The following is a 20,659-nucleotide window of genomic DNA, read 5'->3' as shown; positions in this document are numbered from 1 at the left end:
ATTTCATAATTTTAGAGGTTTTGCCGAAACCGTGGTACTACATATCCTTAAAAAGTTATAAAATGAATTGAATATTCTGCAAGGAAATCCTGAATTTACACATTTTAACTTGCAAACGCCAGACGTGTATGTTATTATTGAGTTTTTTTTCTCCACAAAATGCAATTAGGTTCCTTTAGACATAGAGAACAAATTATGAAATTAAGATGCGTTAAAATTCGATACTTTAAACAGATGTATGTCTCCTAAAAAGTCAACTTAGAAATTCTCATTTTAGTGAAATATCCCAGTGAAATATAGTCTCAGCCTTATTAGTATAAGAGTTTTTAAACAGCTTTATGTAATTACATATTCTCAAATATTCGATTAGAAATCCCCCTGATGTGTTTTATCTCACACGTGTTTACACAAGCAGTCTGGGTACTAGCTACTTAACACGTTATATATACAGAGGATTTGCAAGACAGACATTCACATTGTTGTTGGTATTTGTCGTCGTAGCATCTCATATTTTCGCAGAGCTCTTTATTCATCATGAATAAGTTTATAATCATCGCTTTGGTAAGTTGACTTTGAATATGGCATAGGGGATAGAGGATATAACATTTTTTGGAAATTTACCCCGCGGACAAGCATTCCTAGACATTAGCCTCAAACAGAGCAAAATTACCCCAAACAGAGCAAGTTCACCCACCGCAAGTGAACTTTCAAAATCTGCAGCAAGTTTGATGAAATATTTGAGATAAAAATCTCATTTGCTCAAAAGTGGGGAGGCTCAAGTCTCTCCAGTCTCCCCGCTTCCTTCCACCGGGCCTGAGAATGATCTAAAATTGGATCTTCATTTTTTTTTAGAGTTTTATCCTTTCATTAAATGCAACTTTTCTTTTTATAATCAGGTTGGTTTGGCCTGTTTGGCTTTGTCAGAGGCTAGCAGTAAGTAGAATTGAAAATTTGATTTCATGTCGCTTACAAACACCCCTTTAGTGTAGTGGCTTGGCTTGAAAAAATTCATTTTTTCATTTTTTATATTTTCATCTTAATTGCCATCATAAAATACAACTTTGGGCCAAATATATTTTGAATTTCCGGTTATGACATCATCACTAAAATGGCCTAAAAAAGAGTATTCCACCGATGAAAATTTAGGGGAATTTTTTTATGTGGTTAAAGGATACTATAAGGAGGTGCAAAATTTTAAGCCGGGTTATTTTGAATTTCCTACAAAGAGTGCTTTTTTAGCTGGCACGACCATACTACCTTTATGAGTGACCAAAAGAATTTTGATTCCCCAGGTTGTCTATGCATGAAAGGTTAGGATGTGTGCCGCCCTTAAAAATACCTTTTTGGACCTGGAAGTCGTTGCAAGGATTGAAAGTTTCAAGTTTTTAATTTTTGAAAGATTGAAATTTTGTTAAATTAGTCCCAACAACAGTCGTAAAAATTCACAAAATTTTGCAACATTATTTTTCATAAAAACACGCTATACATTATTTTTCAGAATGTAGTCCAGTTATGTGCAAAATGTTTTGCAAAAATGGATTCCAAAGAGATGCAAATGGTTGTGAAGTCTGCAAATGCAATCGTAAGATCATTGATTTCAAACTCCGAATAGGCAAGACCCGAGACTCTTGGATGGGAAATGAATCCACTTATTTCTCATCCAAAATGCGTGACCCCGTGATTTTTACATAAACGCCAGAAAAGTTTTCACGCACCTGCCCACGTGAGTACGTTCGAAAAGGTTTATTGAGGGGCATTACGCTAAGGTTTGTAACAACATCTGCATGGATACGAGCGCTTACTAAACTTGCCTTTATTTATAGAATGTCCACAACAGCAATGCCGTATGTTCTGCAAGAACGGGTTCAAAAAAGATGTCAATGGATGTGAGATCTGCAAATGCAACGGTAAGGGAATAACTATTTAGAATTGATATTTATTTAATGGATGCACATCCTGTTTTATGGGAAATACGAACTTTAATATACCTGAGCTTTGATTGGATTTAATTTCGCGAGCCAAAAAATCACGAAATTTTCTGGATTTATTTTGACGAATTGGCGTTTTCAAATATTTCACGTTGTATTTTTGTAAAAACGCAAATAATTTTATCTGATTTAAAGTATGTCTCAGTAAAAGATTTCAGCCTATGCTGAACTAAATGTCATCACTGTAATACTTATGTAAACAGCGTTAGTGCGTTGATTCGGTAAGCGGCAAATTGTCATCTTCTTCTCATTCTTCGTTCTAGAATGTCCAATGCAAAGGTGTCGTATGAGATGTGAATATGGCTTCAAGAAGGATGAAGAAGGCTGTGAAATCTGTGAATGCAATGGTACTAAAAAGATCGATTTTTTAACAATTGTACCTAACTTCTGTATTTCTGCATATGATTTTTATGTGATCTTAATAGTTCCAGGGAGGGGAGAGAAAAAAAATATTTTGGGTTCCAAATGTCCTCTTATGCAGTTTTACAGCGTAGGAAAAATTGAATTTATAATGTTTTTAAGGGAGGTATCTTATTCTTAAGTAACTGGTGGAATGGTCGGTGGTGACTAACATATCCCTTCAACAATATTGCAAATAAAGGAAAGGATTCACAGTTCATGTCCTAAATATCAATTTCTTTTTGTATTTCACAGAATGCCCACAAAGACAATGCAGAATGCGATGCCCAAATGGATTTGAGCAGACAAATTCTTTTGATGCAAAATTGCATTAAGGATGGATCAGTTCATAAATATCAATTTGATTTCATTTGAAATATTCAAGGAGATCTGACAAATGCAAAAAAATGGCAAGGTCAGAAAAATAAGAAAATGGCCCTTCATGGTGTTAAAAATATGTTAAAAATATTTCATAAACAAATTCAAAACTTTGCAAAATCAAAAGATTTCTGAATTCAAGATAACTGTTTTTCTCCAATTTTATTTCAGAAGTCGCCCCAATGATGGACGAAAAATGTCCAGAAAGACAATGCCGTATGTTCTGCAAGAACGGATTCCAAAAGAACGCCAACGGATGTGAAATCTGCAAATGTAACAGTATGCAACTATATCAATTATTTTAGTTTAATATTTGTTAGATTTGTGAAACTTGTAAGCCATTGGCACTCTCTAACACTCTGCTACTTCATTCAATTCAAATGATCTTCAAAACTTAAATAATGCAAATCTGACACTTTTTACCGAAAGAAAATCACTTTTCACTAAAACTAAATTTTTCATCCTGACAGAATGCCCACAAAGACAATGCAGAATGCGATGCCCAAATGGATTTGAACAAGACAAAAATGGTTGCCAAATCTGTCAATGCAAAGGTTAGAAAAAAGTTTTTAAAAAATATTGTTCAATTTCTATGAGAAAAGCGTTCACAGTATTTTTTCAGGTTATCTAACGGTAAGAAAGCAACCCAAATTTGATTTAGGTCCCATAATCTGACTTATGTTTTATATTACATAAACAGGCAACCGAACTCTCAATTATATTTTAGAAGTTGCTCCAATGATGGACGAAAAATGCCCAGAAAGACAATGCCGTATGTTCTGCAAGAACGGATTCCAAAAGAACGCCAACGGATGTGAAATCTGCAAGTGCAATGGTATACAACTATTAAACACGCCTAATTCCAGATAGCAATAGTATTTTGGAGAGAGGCTGAATGACATAATTCAAAGTCAGGGGAGAATTTCCACGCCTGACAAATAATACTTGATACAGCTCAAAGCTTCAAACAATTTTGAATTTTGAATTACCATCTAGCCTAAACTAGCTGTTTGTAAACCCGGGGTCTTCGAAACACAAAAATGAAAAGTGAGAAAAAGTTGACACCCTGGGTATTCAGTGTACTGTTTCTATATCATTTAATTTATCCATGTCAGTGTACCAACCCCTTTCCACAGACCCATTGGGATCCCTTCCCACTGAAGGGAAAGTCCAAAAAGTCGTCCCGGTGAAAATTATTCTCCAATTTTTATCCCCACTGAAAATAATCAATTAAACCAATCCTCACTGCAAAATGTTATGCTATTTTTTCCATCCCCACTGAAATTTCTGACTTGAAAACAAAAGAATTGAAAGCCCAAGTCATAAAAAATACGGGAATATCAATCCCAATCGAGTTTCAATCTGTTATTTTTATCCCCACTGGCTGAAAAAATCCTACCGGGTCTGTGAGCAGGGGGTGTAGTGTACTGTTTCTAAGAGGCTATTATTATCAGTGCTTGGGCAATGTTAATATATCTATATTGCATGTTTTTTAGAATGTCCACAACAACAATGTCGTATGTTCTGCAAAAATGGATTCCAAAAGAACGCCAACGGCTGTGAGATCTGCAAATGCAACGGTAAGGGAACTGTTTAGTTGATTCAACTTGCCTGTATCACTAACCAAATAAAAGGGAGTAATCGAAAGTGCTAAATCAGGAATAATGGAATATATCTTGCATGTTGTCCAAGAATAGGACAATCCTAATGCTGAAAGCTCAGGCGACTCTTATATGAAAGCTTAATCTAAATACTGTAGGACAGTTAAACTTTCTCGTTCCCAGGGAAGTTTTCCTATAGCCACTATAGCGGAAAAAGGCCAACACGCGGGGAATGTAAAAGTGATTTAAATTTGTTAGGTGTTGTGTATTATCTACGTGTTTGTACGCAGCAAAAAAGCAGGTATACCCTTAAAAACACCGGAAAGATCTTGGAAATGCCACCAAAAATGTTTCCTCTGGATTGGAGAGAGTTTAGCTGTCCTACGGTACCTTGGGAGGTGTAACTTGTTCTCTGCAACAAAATTACTTATAAATATTCTCTACAGAATGCCCACAAAGACAATGCAGAATGCGATGTCCAAATGGATTTGAACAAGACAAAAATGGTTGCCAAATCTGCCAATGCAAAGGTTAGAAAAGACATTTGATTTGGTTAAATATTTTCTAAATATTCTGTGGTCTGAATCTAGCCTAGAGTTAAGGAGATCTTTGTAAGTTAAAAAGCTGAGATTTTCTTTTACTTCCATCTCATTCCCCTCTAAAATTTACCGTTTCGTTGAGATGATTAAAGGAAAATTCAATCTCTTTTCTCTTTTTCAGAAGTCGCACCAATGTTTTAAGAAGTGGACGAACTTGCGGAGTTATATAGATTTTGGCTATAGTTTTTTTATACATTTTAGCAAATTTTGAGATATGACAAAATATAATAATATTCGAAATAATATTAAAATTTTAATCTTTATCTTCGAAGAATTAGACTTCTTGTGTATCTTGTGTAGTTCAAAAATCTTTTAATTTTGAATGGCCAGGTTTTCAGAGGATCTTGCACAAACTCTTTGTTATATAAAATCTTCTGTTATATTGTTAGCGAGAGAACCAGATTACACCTACACACCCCTATTCTCATAAGGTTTTTGTTAAAAAGTGCTCATCCGTTTCTTTGATCCTTTGGCTTTTGACGTGGAGTATAGAGAATTTTCGTCGCGTAATAATTGCTTTCTTAAGATTTCTTAGCCAATCGCTGTCATAAAAATCAGCAAACGTGATTTCGGCCCTTCAAGGTTCTAAAGGCTAGTATAAGCATATCCTGGATAAGATTTAATATGTTCCAGTGAGGATTATTTTTGAGAAATTCCTCTGACTCGCTTTTTTTAACTCCCGCCTCCCTTTCGAAGAAATTTTGGCGAAAAGGATTTTGGCAATTTTCATTATTTCAAAATGAAAATTTTGGAGAATTTAGCGAATTTTTGGAGGCAAAATAATATTTAAATTTATTTACCAAAGGTATTTTTGCAGTAGTCAATAAAAATACAGCTGATTATCAATTAAGTAAGAAGTAAGAAGCAATAGTTTTCTGTGTAAAATCGCGTCGATTGTGATATGTTTTGAACTTTTTCAAAAAGTAAATTTTCACTTTGAATGTTTATAAATTAATATTCCATAGTATAAGTAAGCCTTTCCTCTTTACAATGGAGAGAGAAATTCAGTGCAGAAATGTCGGACAAAGCTAGCCATCAAACTCGTACAAATTCTTGAGGTCACCTCGGTAATGTAAAAACAACAGCAACAATTAATGTAGACTATGTTATAGTCTAAGACGAATCACTATCGAAGAAAAAAGCCCAAAGCGGAAAAAAATTCGCAAACGGGTTTTTTTGCCGAAAAGAGTTTACAGTCGGTAGAGTTGCCAGTCTGAAACTCTCCCGTCGATTTTTCCCGTATACCACCATAACGCCATACCGCCATATTTTCCCGCCTTTACTATCACTGTAACGGACGATAACATCGTCTACAATTAATGTTCTTAAACGTTCCTATCGAAATTGTCCACAAATTCACCTAAAATTGGTCAAATTCTTAAGAAGGTTATAAACAAACACAATATGTTTTAAATTGTATTTTGATCGAAAAAACGTTTTGTAAAATAAAAAGTTCAAAGAAGTGAACATTCTTTGTTTGTTTGTTTGTTTTTGTATTAAGAAATTTCAATACAGTAAAATAAATATAAATATTTTATAAAAATCACATTTTCCTCCTAATTTATGAACAAAAACTTAGCATCGTGCAAAGTGACCCTTGAAGTGAATGACGCCCAAACCGCTCAAAACATTTGAAATGCATCACGGAATAAAAAAAAGAGACCAAAAACGATATGCTACGAAGGGAAATATCTAGAGAAATCCATCAGATTGTACAATAACACGCTTCTTTTATGGGACGAGTTGCAGTTTTTTACAAGCTCTTACTTGATTTGGTTGGTCATTGACCTGTAACAATATTGTTGAAACTTTTTCTAAAGAACGCGTCATCAAATGACCAATTAGTGAAGTATCTTATAAAAACTCCATCCCATCCCTCTTTTATAAAAACCAGTAAATTTTTGCTCAGGCTGAGCCGTTCTTAATATTTCCAAATTCTATATGTTTTAAATATTCTTACGATATTCTTAAAAAAGGGTTTAAAGTCTGTTAAATCTGTTGAAGATCAGTTCTTTCTTAGTATTTTTGAAATCTGAGGCTCAGATTGTTCTAAATATATTCGTATGCTTTGGCCAATTTTCAGCCTCGTGTTCTTATAAAGAAAAGCGTGCAATGCAATGCAATACAAATGTATACAAAGTCCATATGACGTGGCCTGGTCTTTAAATTAAAGGGCCTTTGGAGATGCTTCTAATCGACAACAAAACAATAAGTGTAAAAAATAAAATCAAAATTCAAATCCTTAAAACGTAGATCACCTGAGTCTAACTGATCTCTGCATTCGCCAGTTTGGCAGTGATTTCACCTAATGATGTTTTCATGGGTTGTCCGTTAAATTCAGCTCGTTGTTCGTCCGATACTAAGAGGTTGGGTTTCAATGTTTCGAAGACTTTCTTCTTTGGGTTAAGTTGTTCGTCAGGTTCTGTCAATGCAAAATATTTTGAAATTATTTTCACGTAAAATCTATTTCAAGGGTCAGGGGGGGGGGCCTCGAAGGAAAATTTTGCATTTATTTTTCAACCCCTTAAACTTTTTGAATTTGTGAACATTCCTAAACGTTCATTAGAAAAAGTAGATGAAATTTGCCCCTGTGAATAAATCCCCTGGGAAATTTACTTTTTAGGAAAAATCACCCCATTACTATGAAAAACAAGTGATACTTTTATGGACCTACCTGGTTATGCATTTAACACATATATAATTGATATCTACGTGAGCGTGACCATTAAACAATCATTCAGAACACAAATAGTGACGATCTTTTAAAATTAGTCGTTTGTTTCTTATAAAAAAACCGTTTAGAAACCAAAATTTCATGCTCTTTGAATATTCTTTCATTATTAAGCATTTTTTTTCTCGAAAATCGAGCTCCGTCACATTCGAGGGTTTATAGTTATGCATCTTTGTGCAAAAAATCGGAAAAAACTAATGAGCCAATCTCGAGAAAAGCTGGTAACTAACGAACGAACGAACGAACGAACGAATTAATTTATAGGACCTCCACCGGGGTAGGTCCAAAAAGGAGTGTAGGACTTACCACCATGTTGTTCGTGTGAGAATCCTTCAACGTAGACACGATCTCCAGGTTTGCTGTCGGAGGGTGGATCTAACGGTACTACCACTCGCTGTCCATCCATACTAAAAGAAAAGAAGACGGTCAGTAGGTTACAAAACAGACTCTAGCAAAAACAGAGCTTTCTCCACAAAGAGAAACTGTCATGGCGGCAAGGAAAGGTTTTTAAGGTTGAAGTGAACATTGTCGGTGTCGACATTCAATTTCTTATACATAGCACTTTTGCATCTTTCTCACAACTTAAAACGTCATAACGACTTATAATAGGCAATTGAATAGACGAATCTCACTATCACAGAAAAATCATAAATCTTCGATGAGTGATTTTCGATAAAAAACGAAATTAAAATGCTGCAAAAAATTATCTAAAGAGGCAAGGAGAGTGAACAATAATCTCATTACTGCAGACATCGCTAGAACATGGGAAAGCGGCAAAAACAGTTACTTGGGTTAAGTTTAATCAATTGCTTTAATCAAAACGTTCTGACTAATAACATGTTCGGAGTTCGATTTATTAATTCGATCAACAATTGTTGTTTTGAAGAGCAAGTAAACCAAGTTTCGCCATTCGCCTCGAAGATACACTTACTTTGTTTTAGAAGCAGCCAGCAACATTCCTTCCGATTTCACACCTAAAAATAAAAGAAAATTGATAAACTGAAAAGCTTGCTTCACATTCGGGCATTTACGTAACATCTCCTTTAATTTTTATTGCTATCCACACGGAACGATCTTAAACTGTTCAGTTTCTTTTGCAATATTTGTGGGAAGTATTTCGTTAAGCATTTCACAGCCTCAGTGTTGACAATACCGAAAAAGAAATTAGATGTCAGCTTCATTCTCCAAAGTCAGCCAAATTAAAAAGAAAACTTTTTTCTCGTTTCTACATACCTCTCATATTAGCAGGTTTGAGATTGCACAGTAAAACAACAAGACGATTATTTAGGTCATCTAACGTAACGTATTGACGTAAACCACTAACAACAGTACGTGGTTTCTCCTCTCCAACGTCAATTTGTTCGACGTAAAGTGATTCGGCGTCTGGGTGCTACATGGGAAAAGGGGGAGAATATTGATTTTTTGGTAGAAATTTGGATAGTAAAAAGATGAAGAAATCAGTCAGTGATTTAAAAAGCAGTACCCTGTTGTCGAGTTTTAAGGAGAGGTTATGGTGGTCAAAGCTGTCTGAGACGGAAGAACTTTTAACACTGAGTTTAGAAACTTACGTTGGAAACGGAAACGATTTTGCCGATTCTCAAGTCAAGTCGTGCAGGTGTGACTTCTCGTTGTGGTGTAGCACCTCCTTTCGGTTGCTCTAAAACATTAAGAAAATTAATCATAAAACATCATTTCAATGATTACACTGGTTGAAAATTTGTACAAGTGTCATATCACTTTTTGACAGCGTCACACCGAATCTAATAATAACAAATCTGCACAAATTTATTCGTTTGTACGACTTGCGATCCCAAGTTAATTTAATTACAGAATCAAAAGAAAGGTAATAACTTTCACGGTTTTCCAATCATTTCGAAATGAACTAGGGGATTGGAACTAGTACAAATTTCTAGTTGAAATAATCATGACGTATGAGACGCGGAACGCAATGGGATTTATGGTAATATTTGATGAGAATGCTCCCATATCAATGATGGTGAAAATGTCAGTAGTATGGAACCATTTTGTCTTGGCAAGATTTAGTGCAGAAATATTTACGAATTGTCTGACTTACTTTCTTTCTTTGGTGGTGGATAAGCTTCGTTTGTCAATTTCTTCAATTCTGCACTTTGAAATTTTGTTCGGATTGGTTGCAATAGCTTAGGAAGAACACAGATGGGGAATATTTTAAAGTAATAAATAAATTTTCATGCAGTTAGCATTCGTAAGAAAAGAGCTATAGCTATAGCTCAAATCACTATTACCAAAGAAATCAGCCAGAAAGCTTGCAAGCAAAACCTTTTAATAATCAGTTGCCCGGTTGTTCAAAAGTCGATTAGATTAAGTCCCGATTACCGCTAATCGCGATTAGATTTCGATTAGTTAATCCCGGCGATTAACTTCCGTTGTTCGAACGTCAGATTTTAACTAATCGTGGACTTTTTGCCTGTGTTTTTAAAGATCTTAATCCTGACGTCACATTTCGAACGTTTCCAAAACATTCGAAAAGCTTTTTTTCGTTCGAATTTATCACTTCAATGCAGCGACTTCACTTTTTTTGCAGAAAAAAGCTTCTTAATCCTCGTTAATCCTGGGTCAGAGCAGGATTAAAATTTGGCCAATTTAATCGGGATTTAATCCAGATTAAAGCGTAATTTTTTTCGAACAACCGGCGGTTCTGCGTTAATCGGCGCTAATCGAGATTTAATCGAAAATTAAGCTAATCGGCCGCTAATCCACTTTTGAACAACCTGATTCTTAATATCAGTGTCTCATTATGTTTAGCATTATATTGTTCTCAAACAATAGAGCCATTGTTTAGGTACTAAAACTGGGTCTGCATATGCTCAATACCGATATTAATGTCAATCAAATAAATACCTGGTTTAAATAATCACTGACTCCATTTTTGAAATCTCCTGGATGTAATTTCTGAAATCAAAATTATCCAAATATAACTGAATAGAAATAGAGAACGCGTCAAAGAAATAAAGCACTTTCACAAAAACTCGCAAATGCTTTAGCTGAGATAGAGACTTTTTTCTTGTTTTTTTTTTCGCGTCTTGGAGCTTTTGATGAATTGGACTTTTGATTTTGATCGTCAAAAAGAGTCATTCTTAAAGTTTTTAAAAACTCGCTTTGTTTCCATGGTTGAAGAAACCAAATCTCTTTCCTTTTAAAATGGTGTGAAAATCGTAGTGACGATACCTTATCGGCAAATATTTGTTCCAAGTCTTCATATTTCTGGAAGACAATATCACCGCCATTTTCTTCAGAACGTTTGATAGACAAACCTGAAATAAAAGAGTCACCAGTTCAAAATTTCTTGTTAAATTAACAAGTGATACTTTTATGGACCTAATTATGCATTTAACACATATATAATTGATATCTAAGTGAGCGTGACCATTAAACAATCATTCAGAACACAAATAGTGACGATCTATTAAAATTAGTCGTTTGTTTCTTATAAAAAAACCGTTTAGAAACCAAAATTTCATGCTCTTTAAATATTCTTTCATATTGAATCAAGCAAAAAAAACATCTATCTCATAAAAAAATTGAGTAATTTGACTAAGAACATTGATGTATGCTTATTAATAGTGATTCTTATAGATAAACGTGCGTTATTTGAGCTGAAAAATTCGTTTTTTACAAAAATCTGCTTGAGCCATCTTTTACCTACTTTCATATAAAAAATCAGAAAAAATTAATGATCCAATTTTTCACAAAGTCTAAAAAAAACCGTTTTTTGACCCAAATTTGCCCAAAAATTTCTTTTTTCAAAAATCGGGCTCCGTCACATTCGAGGGTTTATGGTTATGCATCTTTGTGCAAAAAATCATAAAGAATGAAAGCGCCAACCTCGAGAAAAGCTAATACCTAAGTAATTGATAATGTGCTTATAAAAAAATATCGAATTTGGCCAGTTTTTCTATAAAAACACGCCAAGCAGCCAAAATTTAATGTCTAAACACACATATTCTTCAAAAGTAAGCCCTCGTGAGCAAAAAAAACATCTATCTCATAAAAAAAATGAGCATTTGACTAAGAACATTGATGTATGCTTATTAATAGTGATTCTTATAGATAAACATGCGTTTTTGAGCCAAAAAAATTTTTTTGCAAAAATCTGCTTGAGCCATTTTTTACTTTCATACAAAAAATCAGAAAAAATTAATGATCCAATTTTTCAAAAAGTCCAAAAAACCCGTTTTTTAGCCTTTTTTTGGCTCAAATTTGGCCAAAAAATATGTTTTCCGAAAATCGAGCTCCGTCACATTCGAGGGTTTATAGTTATGCATCTTTGTGCAAAAAATCAGAAAAAACTAATGAGCCAATCTGGAGAAAAGCTGGTAACTAACGAACGAACGAACGAACATACAACGGTTAATTTATAGGACCTCCACCGGGGTAGGTCCAATAAAGGCGTACCCAATACAGAGTGTGTCATGCTTTTTTCGATGTAAAAAACATTCAATATCAATAACAATAAGAAGTTTTTCATCGAGTCATGAATAAAAAAATATTTAAAAAAAACACATGTACGAATTCTATTTACCTTCTTGTCCTTTGAGTTCCATGATGGGATAGAGCACAAATTTACAGAAAGAAAGAATTCCATTTTCTTTGATGTTTCCTTCTTCGCAAAATGCCTTAAAAAGGAGATATACTTTGTGAACAAAAAAGAAAAGGAACAATTCAGATGATAAAATACCTGCGAGCCAGAAGTATTTTTTTTTTGCAAATTCAATATCCTAATATTATGGAATCTACCAAGTATGTATAAACAAACCTTAGAAATCTTTTTCTTTAAGGCTTTGGGCTCGTCCAGTAAATCAATTTTGGAATCCTGAAAAAAGAAAGAAAATTAAAGCAGGTTATAATTAGAGTAAAAGTTTCATTGTAGTTTGTACTAGAAAGATGCATTTCTTTGGGGTTAAACTAGCATTTGAAATAAAATGAATTCTTGGTTAATCAAGGGGAAATTTAAAGAATTTAAAAGACAAAATACAGAAACTTAAAACAAACTCAAAACTTACAGCTTCTGATGAGCTCATTTTAGCACCAGTCAATCCAGGTACTAAAGATTTAACGAAGAAAGGTAATATCATTAAACTACAGTTAAATTTCGTAAAACAAATTGGATTGAAATTTTATATTACATCTTTTTCAGAAAAAGAGCAGACTTAATGGAAAAATTTGTCTCAGCAAATTGAATCTATCTTAGATAATCATTATCGGCCCTTTTCATAAATAAGATATTCAGTAATGGTGATAGGTAGAAAACGCTTGGTCTTTCTTATTACCCATTGGATTCATCAGGTGGATCCTCTTCTTGTACCCCAATGCAGGTAAGTACTAAAGTAAAAGAAAAAAAAACTTCTACAGACATTCCACTCCATATTATCTTTTCAACAAGCACAATACCACTATTTGATTTGATTTGCCTTCTTTGAAACAGACTTTAATTGCCTTTTTTCGTTGATTGAAAAATGAGCTTTGAAGATAAAATCTTAAGAAAGGAGAAAGTAACAAACCTTTTCAGCAAAAGTGAAGATCTTTCTTTGATCAACACCACCAAACTGTGCATCAACCTTCAAGTATTCTTCATCAAGTGCCTGAAAGGGTAGCAAAAGTTTTTTAAGAATTACAAAAAAAGTATCTTATAGGTTTTTTAACTATACAAATGATTTTGGTCAGCTACAGGAAAAAACTATTGTTCTATTGTATAGATAAATCACTGGAAACCTTGGTCAACTTGGTAATTTTCTAAAAAATCTTGAAATTACTTTTCCTATACAATTAAAACTAGCCTACCTGAAGTCCTGGGTACAAAAGACCACTCAATAATGGATATTGGACTTGCTTGACAACTTCTGATCCAGCTTTCTTACAGTCATGCTGAAATAGAAAAACATCATAATCATAACATAATCCTGCATAATCTCATGCCATTTTAAGTATAAATAAAAGTTTACACATATATTTATTTATAAAAAGAAAGCTACCTGTCAAATCATATAAGTTAATTACCTCTGTGGCAACTGTTGTCAGTTTGAAAACATCCAGAGTATACTCCCTGAAATAAAAAAGGACAAATTGATTGATTGTTGCTTTAGTAATTATAATAAACAAAACTCTGTACAACCAGGTACAACCTCTATCAAAGAACAAGTTTAATAAAAAATAAAAGATATAAAGTCATACCTTGAAAGTTGATAATCTGTTCCCTTTACAAACTTCAATTTTTCCAAAGGAACATCTAATGCCTCCAACATAGCCTATGTATGAAGAGAATTAGAGATTTATCAAGCAAAAAGTTAAAATTTATAGTTTTTCAATCTTGATACTCTTGCATGATAAAATTTTGTTCAGGCTATGAAGTTTCTTCCCTTTGATAAATTAGAGGATTAATAATAATGATAACACATCAAACTATCAAACTAATGAGGGCACCTTGATGATTTCTTGGTAGTAGACCACTCTTTTCTCCAACAACTCCCATGGTGCTTTCATGTTATCCAAATAAGCATGGAGGTCAGCAAATAAAATTGTCACCTGAATGATTGTGAACAAAAAACATGTTATTATCAGTTCTATTTTCTTACAGTGTAAAGAATGTGCAAATTGTCTGTTTTATGATGATATAAATACAAAATCAGAAAAATATTTGATACAAAAAAAATTATACGATTTTCTGACATGATTTTTTTACCTCACAGCCAGCTTTAAGAAAATCGGCAATTTTGGTCATTGGAACAAAGTATGCAATATGTGGTTTTCCCGTGGTTGCTGTTCCCCAGTATAAGGAAAGAGGTCGTTCATCTACGATGGCTTTCATACGGTCCATACCAATAACCTCCTAAGAGACGAAATGGGTGAGAAGTATCTTTAGACCAATAGAGCCATTGTTAAAGTGGCATTTAAAGAAAAAAGGTTGAGATCATTATTTAGCGTAAAAGACAAAACCAAAACTGAACACAAACACAACGTTGTATATCGCTTAAAATGCCCTGACTGTCCGACGTCCTATGTGTGTGAAGTAGAAAAGAAAATTGCAAGAAAGGGTGGATGATCATGGTGGTAGAGATAAAAAATTCATGTTTTAAAACACTCAAACACTTGAGGAAATGCTGAGGTCAAAATGAAAGATTTTACCATAGTAGGTAACAATAATAAGTATAAGTGAGTCATTCTTCATATGAAGACACAAGCCAACGATAAATATACAAAGACTTTCAAAACTGATTTTATTAGTCAATTGATTAGTACTTTTTAGTGACCCATTTGACCTGTAGAAAACTCTCAAGTTATATTACTTGAGAGCTTTCTTCTTTTAACTATTTCATTGTTAATTTATTGTAACTGCTTTTTTACGCAAATTTTATTAAGCAATTATCGATTAAGCAATTATTGATCAAGCAATCATCTCCTATTATTATGCACTCAATTTTTGAGCAGTTTAGGCCGTGGCCAGTGGATTGTTATTGTTTCAAAAATAAATAAAAAATTCAAAATGTCGGTGAATAAACTTTTGATATCTTTTTTGGTCAATTTGAGGGTGCTGATTCGGAATTTGAATGTTACCAAGCTTGAAAACCCGCAGTTTTTGCGTAATTTGCGATTTTTTGCGTTTTTAGGCAAAATTGTAAGCCCTGAAAATTTGTGATTTTTGGGGGGTCTTCAAAATCAAAAAAGACCTATACCACGTGATAGAGCTCTTCAAACTGAGCAAAAAAATGTATTATATCAAAGTCTCAACTTTTCTTAATCAAAAGTTATGGGCGTTTTTGTGGTAAAAAAAGTGCTTTAATTTTGCATAAATTATGCAGATTGTGGGGAAATTCCCTGTTTTCAATCAATTTTTGACCATAAAATCGTCTATAACTTTTGATCTAAAAAAGTTGAGACTTTGATATAATACATTTTTTTGCTCAGTTTGAAGAGCTCTATCACGTGGTATAGGTCTTTTTTGATTTTGAAGACCCCCCAAAAATCACAAATTTTCAGGGCTTACAATTTTGCCTAAAAACGCAAAAAATCGCAAATTACGCAAAAACTGCGGGTTTTCAAGCTTGGTAACATTCAAATTCGAATCAGCACCTTCAAATTGACCAAGAAAGATATCAATAGTTTATTCACCGACATTTTGAAAAAAAGTGAAACGTTTTGCAGGCTGCATCATTTGAGGCGTGCGATAGCACGCGCACACCTCCACACACACCTAAAATGTCTGAGGTGTGCGATCAATCACACCCCATTAAGTTAGTTTCACAACTGAAATTTGTGCATTAGCACTCCTTATCACACACCTAAATTACTAAAATTAAGCTTAAGGAGTGTGATTGACCACACGCCTGGAATTTTCAAATGATGCAGCCTGGTTTTGAGGTACCTGGCCATGGTCTAGTTTGTGAACATTTTAACTTAGAAAATCTCATTTCAATTTTTACTGATGATGGTGATCGGAAGACACCGAAACGTCTAAGTATATGTTTTAAATTTTATTCAAATAAAATGAAAACACTTGCTTGAACTTCATGTTGAAAATATTCAGAAGGGTCAATTAATTTTATATTTTAGACCAGAATGCAGACCATATTTTAGAAAGGCAGGGCAGTGTTTTTTTTCCACTGAAAAGGCTGCTGTTACGAAAATTTTGGTGATTTCAGGAGGGGCAGCATCTCATAAAAGGCTGGTCATTAAAATACAAAGTCAGAACAAACTTGATTTACAAAAAAATTGTGGGTGGTAAAATGTATAATATTTCCTAATCATAAGTGATGTCATGAATAATTATGTTTTAAATATCATTATTAAATTTGAGGTTACACGCCCAGCAGCCATGGATTTGTTGATTTTTTTCTGAACTTGTTTTTCTTTCCATCATAAACTTTACTATGGAATGTCTTCTTTTTAAAAAAGTTTTCTGAGAAAACTGTGTGTGTGCTGAGCTATTCCTAAAAATTTGTGCAATAGCACATCTTCATATTGTTTTCTAAAGATTTGTGAAATAGCACATCTTCACTATAGATGTAAACAGTGCGCATGAAAAAGTTTCTCAACAATCAACATCAATTACTGAGAGTACTACATAAAACATAAAACGGCACAAAGCTAAATATATATCTTCTTTTTCTAAGAATAATACTCAATTTATGAAATAAAAAAGAAACTAACGGCTTCTTCTGGTAAACAAGCTCCAACTAATGGCTTCGACGGGTTAGAGGAGAACAGAACAGAATAAAATCTGGCATGAACCTTCATTACCTAGCTTATCTCCTATTTCTTGGGGCATTTATTCTATTTAGCAATAAGCTAAACTAACTGTTGTATTTGTTTGATTGTTTGAAAAGGATTTTCGAAAAAAATTGACGTGTCATTGGCTTAGGGGTCACCTAAAATATTAGGCAACCAGTGATTACCTAAATCTTAGGGGTCACCTGAATTCTTAGGGGGAGCCTAAAACCTGCTGCCAAGCCATGAGTTACCTAGAGACAAGATAATTTATTACGTTTCTATTGGCTAAGGGAAAGGACAGTTAGTGGAAATACCTCCATTCAAAACATGTTCAAAGTTCACAATAACAACTCTCTTTTTATTACGGAAACCAAATAAGTGAGAACAAGTCACTAAAACTTAAACTCAGCCCTCCATGGTTGTGACATAGGTTTTGTAATTGATTTTCAGTTTCTTGTTTCTACAGTATGTCATTTTTCAAACCTCCTAGTAGGAGAACGTGTCATTCAATAAGGAATTTTATAACACTTCATGGCAGATTAAAAAGACAATCAGAAAACAAAAGTTTTTTCGTTTTACATTTTTGCATTTATGGGGAAGGACATTTTTTGAAGATGCTTTTATTCGATATGTAGATTCCCATTTCTGTAAAATCGCGATTCCCCATGGTTGCAAAATGTTAGCTATGGGTAATTCCTTTGTTCTTTTCTTTTGTTTTGTGTCACCATGTAAATACGCTTTGCAAATCGAAATACTTCCACTAACTGAAGTAATGTATGTGGAGTAATTTGTTACTCAATAGGCCTTCGCTTTCTCCAAAACAATTAAATGTCAACATCCGTCTTCTAATTTTGACACCCTTCTTTAGAGATAGGAACAATAGAAACTAAGGAAGGTCGGAATTGCTGATTGACTTTGATTAGCGCGATGAGAGGACAAATCTTTAGTCTATCAGTGATTTCGACCTTCTTATTATTCCTATCTATAAAGAAAGGATGTCAAAATTAGAAGACGGATGTCGACATTAGACCAACTTACGGTAACTCATCAAAAATACTAGTGTGAAGCAAATGTGACATTCTTAAATAATAGGCGTTGTGGTATAGTGGACATCAACCTTGATAGACCTTTTTTCAAAGAAGACGTCCTGTTGAATAATTATTTAGTCCAGCCATAAAAACAATGATAGAGCCATGCATAATTACTGTATCATGCATATTGTAATAATTATGCATGGTTTTATCATTGTTTTTCTGCTGGACTACATAATTATTCAACAGGGTGGCCTCTTTGAAAAAAGGTCTATTGGGTAGTCAGTTCAAGGTGCTGACGGGATGCTTACTCAAAGCATCTATAGTTATGAGAATGGGCTCCCAGAGCCTCCTGTAACTCAATCATAATAATAGAATAGATAATAGAGTAGAGCTGAGAGTGGAAACATTTGTTTTGAAATTTTGCTGCTTTGGTTGGTATGGTCAGGCATTTGACGATGGCTATGCAAGCAAGTTTCCCTCCACCCACTGATGCAAAGTGACCCAGGCAGTCTCATGGTATGAGAGCTTATTTATATCAAATACACCAGGCATAGTTAATCGATATAATCGATAATCTTGAGTAATCGATATATAATCGATAAGTAATTGATGGATTAGATATCGATTAACTGATAGAATCGATAAGTAATCAGACCTTCAAAAAATCTTGAGTATCGATCAGCAATCGATTATTTCCAAGCTATCGATTACTAATCGATCACATATCGACTACATACAACCTATCGATTACTTATCAATCATGTATCGATTGTTAACAATCATCGATTACTTATCGTTCATGCATTGATTACTTATCAATAGACCTTTTTTCAAAGAGGCCACCCTGTTGAATAATTATGTAGTCGAGCAGAAAAACAATGATAAAACCATGCACAATTATTACAATATGCATGATACAGTAATTATGCATGGCTCTATCATTGTTTTTATGGCTGGACTACATAATTATTCAACAGGACGTCCTCTTTGAAAAAAGGTCTATTATTTACTTATCTTGGATCACGTATCGTTATTGATTATATATCGATCGTGCCCGACTATTGACTACATTGCTGGCCCTTTTTACGCCAGCCCTTATTCCACCAACGAGCCCAAAAATAACGCTAATAAGATTCGGCGTAAAAAGGGCCAAGATAAGGTATTTAATGAAGTAAAGAAAATTTCTGGAATTCGCCAAATCTCATACCGATCGTATTACTTTGAATAGACGCCCGCTTTCGAAATAATAATGCTCCTCCAAAAAGGCAAACCATTCAGTAACGCCCCTTCTCTAAATAAAACGGTAACTTTGTTTTTTTTTAACTTTTTTTTTGTTCAGCCTTTCAGAGGGTTTGAGAATGCTTCAGCCAAAATTTACCGTATGCTTATAAAAAAAATGAGTGTAGTAGCTTTTCTAGGCCCTATGCTACCAGGGAATTGGATTCAATTCAAAAGTACATCCCAATCGAGATCAGCGAAAAATGTTGCTTTTAATTTCACGAAAATGGTGAAAATTTAATCTCGTAAAGGCGAAAGTTAATCCAATTAAGTATTACCACTCCCTCAAATCTGATAAATAATCGATCACGAATAGATAGTTGATCGATTAACTATTTGATCGATGATTAATCAATTCTTGATCGATATGTAATCGATCAAAAGCTGTGATCGATAGTCGATCAATCTTTAATCGATACTTAATTTAATTGAAGTATAATCGATGTATAATCGATAAACAATCGATGACAAAATTGATCGATAAATAATCGAGCTTTGAAAAAATCTTGAGTATCGATTACATATCGATTCTATCGGTTAATCGATATCTAATCCATCGATTACTTATCAATTACTCAAGATTATCGATTATATCGATTAACTACGCCTGGAATACAAAACACACAGTATTTCTCAAGCTTTCAAAAAGTGAACTTTCACATTGAAGCAAGTGTTTTCAATTCACACATTCAAGCATTTTTTTCAGCTTTCACGCATTCATAATCATCACCCAAACTAAAAATCCCTTTTACTGTACCCATTCATACAAACTGCTGCTGGGGTGATGATAATCTATATCAATTGAAGGGTGCCGTTATATCACCAGAAAAATGTATTCTTTTGTATGTCAGTAAATAAATTCTTTTTTATGTACCTGAAGATTTTTAGTTATAAGCTTCATGCTTTCTTGAGATGACATCTTGTTGTTGTCTTCTTGTGAACTCTTTTTCAAAATATTAACAGAAATATTGCGCACTGAGTGTTTGTAAAAATTACCAGCAAACAAACGAGGAAGATGAATGAGTCTTCCAAACATAAACACTTCTCAGTTACTAATGATGTAAATCAAAAATAGTAACGATTAATGGGAACTTCCTGATGCAACGTTTAGCGAGAGAAAACGTGAAGGAAGTGATGATGAAATTCTGAACGAATATCGAGGATAAATCATATCGGGTTGAGTATTAAAAGGCGTTTTTTCTTCAAGGCCTGTTATAGAAGGGGCGGTTAGCCGGTAGAGAAAATATGGAAAGTAGTCAGATGTGATTTATCATTTTAGAACGAATAACATAGAAACTTCACTTTCTCTCAATTTACTAGATTCAGCCGACAGGTTTTCAAACCATTTTTTGGCAAATCTTGAAAGATCTGAAAAATAAAATGTATTGAGTTTCTTTACTGGTCCTAG

The 20,659-nt window shown here is 33.8% G+C and overlaps 1 protein-coding gene and 1 pseudogene across 1 annotated transcript; one reads left to right on the top strand and one right to left on the bottom strand.

The window, feature by feature from the left end:
* Positions 1–370: 370 nt before the first annotated feature.
* On the top strand, positions 371–5,222 carry LOC136803688 (antistasin-like; annotated as a pseudogene).
* Positions 5,223–6,434: 1,212 nt separating this feature from the next.
* On the bottom strand, positions 6,435–20,360 carry LOC136803686 (tyrosine--tRNA ligase, cytoplasmic-like). The gene is made up of 19 exons (XM_067060404.1): positions 20,126–20,360; positions 14,415–14,561; positions 14,156–14,257; positions 13,907–13,980; positions 13,733–13,778; positions 13,517–13,600; positions 13,237–13,317; positions 13,006–13,057; positions 12,739–12,779; positions 12,492–12,548; positions 12,258–12,351; positions 10,904–10,989; positions 10,577–10,627; positions 9,771–9,855; positions 9,265–9,353; positions 8,930–9,086; positions 8,628–8,670; positions 8,003–8,103; positions 6,435–7,387 (listed from the first exon to the last, which is right to left on the bottom strand). The coding sequence occupies exons 1-19, from the start codon at positions 20,285–20,287 to the stop codon at positions 7,230–7,232; spliced, it is 1,710 nt and encodes a 569-aa protein (XP_066916505.1). The 5' UTR covers positions 20,288–20,360; the 3' UTR covers positions 6,435–7,229.
* Positions 20,361–20,659: the final 299 nt, after the last annotated feature.

This window comes from Clytia hemisphaerica, unplaced genomic scaffold, assembly GCF_902728285.1.
Source record: "Clytia hemisphaerica strain Z4C2 unplaced genomic scaffold, Clytia hemisphaerica genome assembly, whole genome shotgun sequence".
Classification (NCBI taxonomy): Eukaryota; Metazoa; Cnidaria; class Hydrozoa; order Leptothecata; family Clytiidae; genus Clytia; species Clytia hemisphaerica.
This window is presented reverse-complemented; position numbering and strand designations above follow the sequence as displayed.